The sequence below is a fragment of the Carlito syrichta genome, unplaced genomic scaffold (genome assembly GCF_000164805.1).
Source record: "Carlito syrichta isolate Samal-C Ts95f unplaced genomic scaffold, Tarsius_syrichta-2.0.1 Scaffold301910, whole genome shotgun sequence".
In the NCBI taxonomy this organism is placed as follows: Eukaryota; Metazoa; Chordata; class Mammalia; order Primates; family Tarsiidae; genus Carlito; species Carlito syrichta.
The window spans coordinates 125,091-138,873 of NW_007246006.1; the positions used below are offsets into that span (position 1 = coordinate 125,091).

The following is a 13,783-nucleotide window of genomic DNA, read 5'->3' on the forward strand; positions in this document are numbered from 1 at the left end:
CCGCAGGCTCAGGCAATCCACTCACCTCAGCCTCCCAAAGCGCTGGGATTACAGGCTGAGCCACCGAGCCTGGCTGTTTTCAATATTCTTAAGAGCTGGACGCAGTGGCTCATGCCTGTAATCTCATCCTTTTGGGTGGTAGAGGCGAGAGGACTGTCTAAGCCCAGGAGTTCAAGAACAGCCTGAGCAGCAAAGTAAGATCTCATCTCTACAATAAATAAGATTAGCTGGGTGTAGTGGCACACCTGTAGTCCCAGCTACTTGGAAAGCAGAGGAAGAAGGATTGCCTGAGCCCAGGAGGTTGAGGCTGCGGTGCCCGTGAGTGTGCCACTGCCCTCCAGCCTGGGAAAAAGTAAGACTTGGACTAAAAAAATAACAAAAAACAAAAAACTAAGATCATTAATTATATCTGGCATTCTTTTTCATACTCCTAGCACATCTCACTTCTCAATTTGGATGTTACATTTCCATGGAAATGTTCAATCTATATTTAGATTTTATAAAATTTGTTATTGAAAATTAAGGTTCACATGGTTGAGTTGTTTTAAATATACTTTAAAGTCTTCCAATGACTTTATTATTATTTTAACTTAATTAAAATTAAATAAACCTTCAACTCCAACTCCTCAGTCCCACTAGCCATATTTCTAGTGCCCGCCACACTGGACAGCTCTCCCATATAGCATGTTTAGCCCCTGATGGTTGGTTCACAGCTCTGGCTGCTCATCAGAACCCAGAATCCACAGAAATGGCGACTAAGACCAAAGCTCTGTAGTCCCCATCCCCAAAGAGGAGATAACTGATGTCACTGTGCCTTAGTCCATTTTCCATTTCTTATAACAGAATATCTTAAAGTGGGTAATTTATAAAGAAAAAAATTTTATTTCTTACAGTCTGGGGGCTGGGAAGTCCAAAGTGAAGGGTCTCACCTGATGAGGCCTTATTACTTATGGGAACTCTGCAGAGCCCCAGGGTGGTACAGGGCATCATCACATGGCAAGGGACCGAGTGAGCTAGCTCAGGTCTCATGTCCTCTTCTAGTAAAGTCAACAGTTCCCCTGCCATTATAGCCCATTAATCTAAGAATGGGTTAAGCCATTCATGAGGGCAGAGTCTTGTGATCCAATCAACTCTTAAAATCTTCACCTTCCAACACTGCCATCCTGGGGATTAAGTTTCCATACAGATTTCAGGTGGGACAGTCAAACCATAGCAGGCTGCCTCTTCAATAACTGCATAAGCTTCTGCCACAGCCACTTCTGTATACCTTGGGCCACTCTCAGATATCCATCCATTTTCCTAGAGGGGCAAGGCCATTGCCTGTGACCCTGTGACCTTTTGGCTTTGGGCCTGAAAAACAGGTTATGCCCTAATTCGCTTTAAATTTGTTTTTATTGTCTTTCATAGAAAATGTACACAAGTCTGTTCACACCAAAGAATATATAAAATATCTATATTGCTTGAAGATTAATAATAAATTTTATCATCTGAATGTTTGTGTCTCCCCTCCCCACCATTCATATGTTGAAACCTAATCACCAAAATGATATTAAGAGGTAGGGCTTCTGCTGATTAGGTTGTGAGGGAGAAGCCCCTTATAAAATAGCCCAAGGGAGCTCATTCACCCCTTCCACAGAGATAAGGAAACCAGCCCTCAGCAGACACCAGAGCTATTGGTCCCTTGATCTTAGAGTTCCCAGCCTCCAGAACGGGGAGATAGAAATTTCAGTTGCTTATAAGCCACCAAGCATCTGGTGTTTTGTTACAGCAGCCCAAACAGACAAAGACAGTAAATAGACACCCACATTCCCAACACCTGGTTAAGGTGAAATTTGTTTGGGCCCTTGTTCTCCCCCAACCCCTACCCCATCATTGCCCTATCTCTCCAGGAAGAAGCTGCCAACATGGGTTCTGTTTCTCATGCCGCCCCCCCCAGACTTGCACCTCCTGTGAATGTCTCCCTTAACCATACATCGTTTATTTAAAAGGCGTCTGCTGGATGCATTCTCCTGTGACTTGGCCCAGTTGTCAACAGTGTGAGCATCACCGACACTGACACAGGCAGTTGTCATTTATTTGTTTTCACTGCTGGGTACTGTGCTGTTGGGTCGATTGATCACACTTTGCCCAGTCTCCTTTTGGTGACATTCAGCTGACCGCAGTGTTCTTTTGTTACGATGGTGCTGCCATAAGCGTTCTTGTGCAACTGGCAGAAGTGCCTTTTGGGGGAATTCCTCGGAATGGAACTGCTGGGTAAAGGGTCAACCAACAATTAGTTCAGGTGATGCTGAAACTGGTTGTAGCAATTCGTCCTCCACCAGAAAGGCATGAGACCTGATTCGTTCTTTTCTTTCTTTTTTTTTTTTTGAGTTGGAGTCTCTCTGTCACCCAGACACTGGAGTGCAGTGGCATGCTCACAGCCACCATAGCCTCAACCAGCTGGTCTCAGACGATCCTTCCGCTTCAGCCTTCCAAGTAGCTGGAACTACAAGCATGTGCCACCATACCCAGCTAAAATCTTTTTTTTAATTTATTTATGGTAAAGGTGAGATCTCACCAAGTTGCCCAGGCTGATCTCGAAACCCTGGGCTCAGGCAATCCTCTCACCTCTGCCTGCCAAAGCGTTAGAGTTACAGGCACAAGCCACCCTGCCCAGCTCTTTTTTTTTTTTTTTTTTTTTTAATAGACAGATGGAGTCTTGCTGTGTTGCCCAGGCTGGTCTCAAACTCCTGGCCTCAAGCAGTCCTCCTGCCTCAGCTTCCCAAAGTGCTGGGATTATAGGGGTGAATCATCACGGTACCTGGCTCTGATTCACTCTTCAAGTGCTGTGGCTTGACAGTACCCAGGGTGATGAGGGGACACCTGGGAGTGAAGGTGGGCCTCCCTGCTGGCCACCAAGACCTGGCTTCACAAGGGGGTGGGCGATAATTGGGTCTTTTGGTTTCTGGCCCTGAACCTGAGACATTAGGCCCAGAATCTTTCTAGTATTTCCTCAAATGCATTCCATGAGCCAGCCCTATGTGAGCACACAAATCTGAAGACTCTGGCTAGGCAAGCTTGTATAGTCTAAGGGCCCCCAGGAGATCAGGAATTAGAAGCCGGGGGGGAGGGGGGAGACTGGGTGGCTTAAGGGGGAGCATTCATGATACGACTCTCACCACCATGAATCCCATCGGCCTCCCCTTGGGCAGGCTAGAGTTTGCCTCTCTGACCTCCTGGGTCATGTTTTTATGGCATGTTTCAAAACAGAAATGTATCCTCAGGCTCTGTATTTGGGGTATTTCCGTTCTCTTGTTTAATCCTCACGGTTTTGAAGTTTTTTGCAAGGAGGGTGTCTCTGGGGATGACGGCTGGCCTCCCTGCTGGCCACCTCGGTCCCTTCATAGGAGGAACCTGAGGTTCCAGAAGGCTTAGCACTTGCCCTAGGAATATTGGCAAAAACAGGTGATATACAAGATGAAGAGTATTTGGCAATGGTTCTTTTTTATGATTAAAAACAGCTGAATAGAAACTTCTACTTTGAGCCAGGTACAGTAGCTCATGCCTGGGCCCAGCAAGCCGAGGATGCAGTGACTGTGAGTGTGCCACTGCACTCCAGCCTGGGCAACAGAGTGAGACTCCGACTCAAAAAAAAAAAAAAAAAAAAAAACTTCTACTTCTGGCTGTGAATGAGTAACTTGCATTTGGCCAAACCTCCCACCAAGAACAACAATCAAAGCTCTGTAAAATCTAAAAAAAAAAAAAAAAATCAGAAAAAAACAGCTGTGTGAAGGTGTCAGCAACTAAGGCAGCTAAGATTTGAGGGACCAGGATTCTGCAGAGAAGGAAAATCCTCCCAAGTGAGCCCAGTATTCTCAAACATTTTTCCCTGAATGTTTTGAACCCTGTTCTGATTCCCAGGTATGTGCTTTTTTTTTCTTTTTGAGTTGGAGTCTCACTCTCACCCAAGTTGGAGTGCAGTGGCACACTTACTGCTACTGCAGCCTCGACCTGCTGGGCTCAGGTGATCCTTCCACCTCAGCCTTCCAAGTAGCTGGAACTATAGGTACATGCCACCACACCCGGCTAATTTTTTGATTTATTGTAGAGTTGGGGTCTTGCCATGTTGCCCAGGCTGGTCTTGAGCCCCTGAGCTCAGGCAGTCCTCTTGCCTCTGCCACCCAAAGTGCTAGGACTATAGGCGTGAGCCACCATGCCTGACTTTATTTTTTTATTGGTGGTATGAATTCTGGGGCCACATAAGTTGAGTTCAGTCCCAGCACTGCCACTCGGTATCTTTGTAGCTTTGTAACTTTGGGCAAGTTATCCTTTGATGCCTCGGTTTCCTTACCTGTATAATACAACCCATCCTCATTATTTAAGATTCTGTACCTGTGAGTTTGCCCAGATGCTAAAATTTGCCTCAGGACCAGTACACCTGGCACATTTGTGGCCATTTCGCAGACATGTGCAGAGCAGCAAAAACGATGAGACTCCACGCACATGTTCCCAGCAAAGGTCAGACCAGGCGTCGCTCGGCATCCTTGTTCCAGCCCTTGTGGCATAAACAAGTGTCCTTTTCACGGTCTGTTTAGTGACACATTTTTCACATTTTCATGCTTTTTGTTGTTAATTCCGTTGTTTAAAATGGTCCCAAACTTAGTGGTAGGATCAGCATAAGGAAGTTTACAGGGAAAATCCGTGTGTCAGAGAAGCTTCGTGCAGGCAGGAGTGATATAACCGTTGTTCTGAGATCAGTGTTAACGGGTCAACAAAAAAGGATTTTGTTTTTGTCTTTTAAGAAGGTGTTTAATTTATATCACCCTCTGACCATGGCTCCCTACCCTAGGTGTTCTTACAACCTCTGCCACCTGTACCTGAGCTGGGAGTCACAGCCTTTATTTATTTATTCATTCATTCATTCATTTTGAGTCAGGGTCTCACTGTGTCACCCAGGCTGGAGTTGATGATCATGGCTCACTGCAACCTCGACCTCCTAGGCTCAAGTGATTCTTCCACCTCGGCTTCCTGAGTAGCTGGGTCTACAGGCATGTACCACCAGGCCTGACTAATTTTTTTTTTTTTTTTTTTTGTAGAGACAAGGTCTCCTATGTTGCCCAGGCTGATCTTAAACTTCTGGGCTCAAGCAGTCCTCCCACCTTGGCCTCTCAAAGTGCTGGGATTCAAGCATGAGCCACCACACCCAGCCAGATACACGTTAAATAAGGAGTCTCCCATCAGAAATACACATAAGACGAGGTTATCTATTGACTGATAGGTGGAAATGTGACCAGAGGCCAACAGGACCCTAGCCTTATATTTCTCCTAAAATAATTTGCTCGTTGAATGTTTGTGGCAACTTTTTATAGAACACAGCTATGGAGAATGACTGCGGTAAGAGTACTTCCCTCACAGGATTGTAATAAGGACTAAATGAGTCCATTTAATAAAAGGCTTAGAGCAGCACCAAGCAGCTAGAGAACACTCTGGACTGTGTGATTGCTGTGATGGTGGTTACCATGGCTACCCTCTCCCTTCTCCTTCAGAGCTGTGCATTTCTTTTTTCTTTTTCTTTTTTTTTTTTTGAGTCAGAGTCTCACTTTTGTCCCCCAGCCTGGAGTGCTGTGGCACACTCATGGCCACCCCAGCATCAACCCACTGGGCTCCAGCGATTCTCCCGCCTCAGCCTTCCAAGTAGCCGGAACTACAGGCATGTGCTACCATGCCCGGCTAATTTTTGATTTATTGTAGAGAGGAGGTCTCACTAAGTTGCCTGGGCCGGTCTCAAACCCATGGGCTCAGGCAATCCACTCACCTCAGCCTCCCAAAGTGCTGGGATTATAGGCTGAGCCACCGAGCCAGAGCTGTGCATTTCTAAGCACCCTGTCTGTACTCTGCCCCACGTTTCTCCTATCTGCTCACCTACCAGCCCTGTGCCCTCTGCCTTCTGGGCTTTCCAAGGACACTGCTAGCTCAAGAGCAATAACTAATGATCTCTGACCCCCACTCTCCATGGCAACCAGAGTGACCTTTGGAGAATGAATTTTTTTTTTTTTTTGAGTCTGAGTCTCCAGGCTGTCGCCCAGGCTGGAGTGCTATGGCCTGACTGTGGCTCACCACAGCCTCAAACTCCTGGGCTCAGGTGATCCTCCTGTCTTAACCTCCCAAGTAGCTGGGATTGCAGGCGCATGCCAACACACCTGGCTAATTTTTTGATATTTTGTAGAAATGAGGTCTTGCTATGTTACCCAGGCTGGTCTTGAACTCCTAGGCTCAAGCAATCCTCCTGTCTCGGCCTCCCAAAGTGTTTAGATTTCAGTCATGAACCACCAGGCCCAGCCTGGAGAATGTCAGTCTTATTACCAACCTCCTAAAGCCCTTCACTGCCCTCTCAGGATGAAGTCCAGCTGAATTCCTTCACAAGGTCCTGAAGCCACCTCCACCTCACTCCATCACCTCCACCGTCCCCTGCCCTGCCTGCTGGCTCCACTCCAGCTGCATGCCTTCTCTCTTGCTCGTTCTTGTCTGGTTATTTCATCCATCCCTCCAGCTGGTCAGAGCTGGCGGTCATCCACTGAGGCCCCAACACCTGGATGCCCAGCAGTTAGGGATGGAAAAAAAAAAAAGCAACAGGGCACATTGTCTCCTGCCAATCAAGCTAATAAGACCTGTCAGACTGCAGCCGGCAGTCAGAGCCAATCTTCTGGACTTCATGGGACTTGTGCCTCTTGCTATTTTCTGTTGTTTCTCTTGGTGACATGCTAGGAGGCTTGCAGATGCTTCCTTGCCTCGCACTGAACACCCCTTAACCTGAAGAGCCTGTGGTAGCACTGCCCAATAGAACTTCCAGCCGTGATGAAAATGCTCTGAGTCGCTGCCACTAGCCACACGTGGCCACAGGACACTTGAAACTTGGACGGCACAGCTGAGAAACTGCCTTTATCATATGTTAGCTTAATATATTTAAATTTCAGCAGCTACATATGGCTCGTGGCTACCCTCTTAGACAACACAGGCTTAGAGACAGGGAAAAGTTTTTGTAATTTATTAAAAGAAGGTGAAAAAAATTCCTAAGAAATATTCCAGAAAAACTTTTACATGGTCTACTCTTGAATATAGAGGTGGCACTATATAAATCATGCATTAATGGATAACAAGGCAAAAATGGTAATATTCTTAACTTTGTCTTTTAGAGTTTGAACCTCCACTGCCTCAACCAGATTCTGAATGTCAAAAAGCAAAGTGTATCTGCAATAAACTTGAGGAAATCGGGAACTTTGGGTGACCCAGGGTAAGATAAAACACCTTCCACATCAGAGATCGCTCCCTTCCTCCCCCTCCCCTCGCCTCCTCTCCCACACAGAACCTGTTTTCTCCCTGAGCAGCAGCAGTTCTCATATACATGCTTCCATATCACTGATTATCTACTCTGTTATTTTTAATTGTATTAAATTTTATGGATATACCATAATTTAATCCATCCCCTTCTGTTGGACATTTAGGTTGTTTCTGGAGTTGACATGATTTTCTTCACTATCCTAGTAGGTAGGGTAGGCTATGCTGCTGTAACAAATAGACCCAAACATGTCATGGTTCAAACTAATAATGTTTGTTCCTCTCTGGGCAGTCCAGTCCAGGCCATGAAATGAATCAGAGAGACAGGATCCTTCCAGCTGCCAGTTTGGTTCTCATCTGTCAGTGCCTTGCTGTCCTCTGCATTGGTGGGTCACCTTGTCCAATTTCCATTTGGCAGAAAGGATTGGAAGGGCACTTGTCCCCCATTCACCTTCCAGTGGGAAGAACTTAGCTGCATGGCACTGGCTCACTGCAAAGGAGGCTGGGAAATATAGTCTAGCTCCGGAGGAAGCAGGCAATGGATTTCCTATGGAAAGCTATCAGCCACCGCTGCAGTCCACCTGCTGCCAATCAATATCTGCACAGACCCTCCATCCACACACAGGTGCATTTACTGCCAGCCCCAGGGAGCTAACCAAGGCCCATATGGTCACTGCATCCACCTCAAAGTCCAGTATTTCCAGATGAGAAGCTGTCCTCTCTCAGGTTTGGGGATTGTCTTTCCTGACCTGGAAATGGACACATAAACACATACACACAGTGATGGAGAGGGGCAACTGCAACTGTAACTCCCGTTCAGAAAAGAGACACGACCCTGGCCCCTGGCAGCAATGGACTCCAGCTGGGCAGCCTCTACCTTGGCAGAACATTCCTCCATGAATCCCTGGTGCGGCCTTCTTGAAGCGTCCTCCTTGTCCCTTATTGTCCTTGGCTGCAGAAGAGGCAGTCAATGGGAAGTGTGCCCTCCTTGGGGGCAAGCAGCCTTCATAACCCATGGCTTGCTAATAATGATTTGGGGTTCCAACAGCTGTTTTAAGGCTCCAATAGAATGTTTGAGGTTTTAGACCAGACACATTTTTCTTTTTTTAGAGACAGGTTCTTGCTTTGTCACCCAGGCTGGAGTGAAGTGGCACAATTGTATCTCACTGCAGCTACAAATTCCTGGGCTCAAGTGATCCTTCTGACTCAGCCTCCCAAGTAACTGGAACTACAGATGCATGCCACCACCCCTGGCTAATTTTTTAATGTTCTGTAGAGACAGAGGTCTTGCTATGTTGCTTAGGCTGGTCTTGAACTCCTGGGCTCAAGCAGTCCTCCCACCTCAGCCTGCCGAAGTGCTGGGATCATAAGCATGAGCCACTGCACCTGGACTCCTCTTTCTTTGATAATAGGATTCTCCCAAAAACCTAGTAGACTTCTAATATATTTACCTTCAGTGAGTCCCACTTGCCAGTAACCACATCCAAGCTTCTTCCCTGGATGGGAGCCTCAGGCTACCTTATTTCTTTGCAGGCCCCTATGCCAGCTTTCTCAATCTAAGGATGGGTACCTTGAGGTCACATAAAACAATAACACTGGAGAGCAGGAATACCCTTGACTTGGTTTTTGGATTTTTTTGTTTATTTGTTTTTTGGTCAGGTCTCACTCTGTTGCCCAGGCTGGAGTGCAGTGGCACATTCACCGCTTACTGCAGCCTCAACCTCCTGGGCTCAGGCGATCCTTCTGCTTCATCCTCCCCAAGTAGCTGGGACTACAAGCATGCACTACGATGTCCAGCTCATTTTTTTGATTTTTTGTTTTTTGTAGAAACGAGGTCTCCCTATGTTGCCCAGGCTGGTCTCGAACTCCTGGACTCTGGCAATCCTCTCACTTCAGCTTCCCGTAGTGCTAGGATTACAAGTATGAGCCACTGCACCTGGCCTCGACTTGTTTTTTAGAACAGAATTGGTTCCCTTTTTGGCTTAATGGAAGGCCTTTGTTGTTCAAAGCCTTAGATTCTCCCTGTGACGTTTCCATCTCTGTGCAGTCTTTCATTGAGAAATGCCCCATTTCATGCTGTCTGCTTACACACATGCTCGTTCTCTCTTGGCTCACCATGTCCATGTCACACCTGCTAAAAGCAACTAGAAACCACCCAAACACAGGAACATTCTACCTGTCCTCGGAGCTGTGTGCTCGGTAGGCATGTTTAACCTTCTAGGTGACCTTCAAGCCTTACAGAGGGCTTTGCATGCTTGGAAGTCCTGAAGAACCGTGGGAGCTTCCCAGCTTCCTCTATCCATTCCTTGACCCCTGCCACAAAGTCTCCAAGGGGCGCTGCATGCCGCATGTTTTGGGGTTTTGCTTTGGTAACCCATTTCCAGCTCCTGCTTCCAGCACTTCTCCCCCTCAGACTCTGGTGCTACCCCCTTACCCCTTCAGCTGTCCTGCGAGGTTGGGGAGGGCCCTTGTAGGATGCCCCAGGTCCGGTTCCCTTCCACAGGGTCTAATGCTGGCCTCTGGGAAGCACACCTTCATCCTGCCACATGTAGGAGGATGGCCTGCTTCTGCCGGGGCCCAACTCTCTGCTGCCAGGCAGCACCTGCTCAGCTCTTGACCTTGGACTTTATACCTGAGTCAGGTGTGTCTTTGTGTTCCCCAGGTTATTCAGGACACACATTCACAGACCTCTCCTACCCGTTCTCTCCAGCTCACTCTCAAACATGCCTTACCAGGCTAATCACTCCCTTTAAAGAGCAGCTCTTCACCAACCTGCCCTGAAGACTCCCCTTCATTGTGCCCTCGAAGTGGGTGAGGGCTGGATGGGGGAGGGGCCAAAAAGAAAATCTTGCATTAATTGTCTAGCTGCCACTGGTGTCTTACTTTAGACCCCTTGGAAACTCTCAGATAATGGAGCTGTGTGGTATCCATCTTATAATCTACAGATACATCCTCACGGGGGCACGCCAGCTCATGCCATAAAATTCACCATTTTAAAATATACAATTCAAGGGTTTTTAATATATTCACAAGGTTGTGCCACTACCATCACTGTCTAATTCCAGAACATTTTTATGACTCCAAAAAGAAATCTTGTACCCACTGGCAGTCACTAATCTACTTTCTGTCTCTGTGGTCTATTTTTTTAAATAGAAAGAAAAGCAGGGCTAGGTCCGATGGCTCACACCTGTAATCCCAGCATTTTGGGAAGCCAAGGATGGAGAATCGCTTGAGCATGGGAGTTTCAGGCGAGTCTGGGCAACATAGTGAGATCATACCACTTCAGCCTGGGCAACAGAAAAAGAAAAGAAAAGAATAGTATGTATAAGAAAATGTATCATAAGTATACAGCTTGATAAATTTTCAAAAACAACATTGTATAACTAGCAACCAGCTGAAGAAACAAAATGTTACCAGCCTGCAAAGAAGCAAGCTTTCTACTCACTTCTAGTCATGACCCCTTCCCTCGCTTCCTTCTAGCCGTGAACCCCCACAGAGTAACTGCGATTCTGATTTCCAGTGGCAGAGATTTGTTTTGTCTGTGTATGTGTTTTTCACTTTATATAATTTTGTTAATTAATATAATTTGATTATGTTATGATAATTTTTTAAAATTATTATTATTACTATTTTTTAGAGACAAGTTCTCTCTATGGTGTCCTGGCTGGTCTTTTTTGAGTTGGAGTCTCACTCTGTCACCCAGGCTGGAGTGCAGTGGCATGCTTACAGCCACTGCAGCCTCTACCTGCTGGGCTCAGATAATCCTTTTGCCTCAGCCTTCCAAGTAACTGGAACACAGGCATGCGCCACCACTCCTGGCTAATTTTATTTTATTTTTTTGAGATAGAGTCTCACTCTGTCGCCCAGGCTGGAGTGCAATGGCACGCTCACAGCCACTGCAGCCTCAACCTGCTGGGATTAGGCGATCTTTCCATCTCAGCCTTCCAAGTGGCTAGATACAGGCGTGAGCCACGATGCCCAGCTAATTTTTTTATTTATTGTAGACATGTGGTCTCACCGAGTTGCCCAGGCTGGTCTTGAACCCCTGGACTCAGGCGATCCTCTCGTCTTGGCCTCCCAAAGTGCTGGGATTACAGGCTTGAGCTGGCCCTAATTTTTTTTTTTTTTTTTTTTATTGTAGAGACTAGGTCTCACCATGTTGCTCAGGCTGGTCTCAAACCCCTGAGTTCAGGCAATCCTCTTGCCTCCCCCTCCCAAAGTGCTGGGATTACAGGTGTGAGCCACCGTGCCCAGTCTATAATTATTTTTAATTTTACTTTATATCAACTGTATTAGTAAGTATAAACACAGAATTGCCTATGACTATAAGAACAATATGGGTGAATCACAAACATTATTGTGATAGAAAGAAGTTTCTGTTTTGCTGTGTAGTATTCCACTGTGTGAATATACCACAATTTGTTTGTCTACTGTATTACCCATGGGTACTCAGGCAGTTTCTAGTTTGGGGTTAAAGGACACTTCTGCTAGGAATATTCTAGTATACTACTTGTCTTTTGGTGAACCTGGGCATACCTTTCTGTTGGGTATACCCTCAAGAGTGTAGTTTGATGGGTCATAGTGTGTGAATGTGTTTTATAGATACCGCCCAACAGTCTTCCAAAATGATTTTCCAATTTACTGGCCAATCAGCAATATCTAAAGGCTCTGACTGCTTTCCTTCCTGGGCAACTCTTGATGTTATCTCTTTAATTTTTATCATTCTGGTGGCATCGCACTGTGATTTTTAAATTTGCATTTTCCTGAAGATTAACGAAGTTGAGCATCTTTTCATATGTTCATTGGCTGTATGGATATCTTACTTTTGATCAAATCTGTTCAAATATTTTGCCCATTTTTCTACTGTTTTCCTTTTCTTATTGATTTGTAGGCATTCTTTACATATTTTGGATACGTCCTTTATCAAATATATGTAATACAAATATTTTTCTCCCATTTTGTGGTTTGCCCAACATAAATGCTAATTTTTTTTTTTTTTTTTGAGTTGGAGTCTCACTCTGTCGCCCAGACTGGAGTTCAGTGGCCACTCCCAGCCACTGCAGCCTTGAGCTGCTGGGCTCCAGCGATTCTTCCGCCTCAGCCTTCCAAGTAGCTGGAACTACAGGCGCACGCTACCACACCCGGCTATTTTTTGATTTATTGTAGAAATGAGGTCTCACCAAGTTACCCAGGCGGGTCTTAAACCCGAGGGCTCAGGCAATCCACTCACCTCAGCCTCCCAACGTGCGGGATTACAGGCTGAGCCACCGAGCCCAGAAAATGTTAATATTTTAAGCAATGGAGGCCGGGTGTAGTGGTTTACACCTGTAATTCCAGCGCTTTGAGGGGCAGAGGCAAGAGGATTGCCTGAGCCCAGGGGTTTGAGACCGACCTGGGCAACTTGGCGAGACCTTGCTTCTATAATAAAATTTTAAAATGAGCCAGGTGTGGTGGTGTGCATCTGTATTCCCAGCTACTTGGAAAGCTGAGGTGGAAGAATCGCCAGAGCCCAGGAAGTCGAGGCTATGGTAGTCATGATTGTGCCACTGCACTCCAGCCTAGGTGACAGAGTGAGACACCATCTCAAAATAAGTAAATAAAAATGTAAAGTCAAATTAATTGAAAAACTTGTTAAGTTTGATATTAATAACAAAATGGTTTGGTAATCGTATGTTTTGGGTTGCTTTGTTTTCCCCTGCAGCTCTCTAGATGAGACCACCTACGAAAGACTAGCAGAGGAGACGCTAGATGCCTTAGCAGAGTTTTTTGAAGACCTCGCAGACAAGCCTTACACATTTGAGGACTACGATGTCGCCTTTGGGGTACCTCTTGGCTTATTTTCATGTTTCCTCTCTAAGAATTTTAGCTCATGAAAATGAAGAAGACCAGGCTCGGTGCCTCAACCTATAATCCCAGCACTTTGGGAGACCGAGGCGAGTGGATTGCCTGAGCCTTGCAGGTTCGAGATCCACCCAGGAAACTTGGCGAGACCTTGTCTCTACAATAAATCAAAAATTAGCCGGGCGCGCTAGCGTGCACCTGTAGTTCTAACTACTTGGAAGGCTAAGGCGGAAGGATCGCCAGAGCCCAGCAGGTTGAGGCTGCTGTGGCCAGGAGTGTGCCACTGCACTCCGATCTGGGCGACAAAGTGAGACTCCAACTCAAAAAACAAAAAAGAAAAGAAAATGAAGAATTCAGTCAGGTGCAGTTGCTCATATCTATAATCCCAGCACTTTGGGAGGCCGAGGCGAGAGGACTGCCTGAGCTCAGGGGTTCAGCACCAGCCTGAGCAACCTGACGAGATCTCGTCTCTACAATAAATCATAAAAGTAGCCAGGCATGGTGGTGCATGCCTGTAGTTGCATCTACTTGGAAGACTGAGGCAGAAGGATCGCCTGAGCCCAGCAGGTCGAGGCTGCAGTGGCCGTGAGTGTGCCACTGCTCTCCAGCCTGGGTGACAAAGTGAGAC

The 13,783-nt window shown here is 46.4% G+C and overlaps 1 protein-coding gene across 1 annotated transcript in view; it reads left to right on the forward strand.

Moving 5' to 3' along the window:
- The window catches only part of LOC103257959 (frataxin, mitochondrial), a 33,440-nt gene that overhangs the window by 1,952 nt on the left and 17,705 nt on the right, over positions 1-13,783 (forward strand). Inside the window, exons 3-4 of the mRNA XM_021711193.1 lie at positions 7,173-7,270; positions 13,016-13,136. Of these exons, the coding sequence (XP_021566868.1) occupies positions 7,173-7,270; positions 13,016-13,136 (219 nt within the window). The remainder of the gene's footprint in view (positions 1-7,172; positions 7,271-13,015; positions 13,137-13,783) is intronic.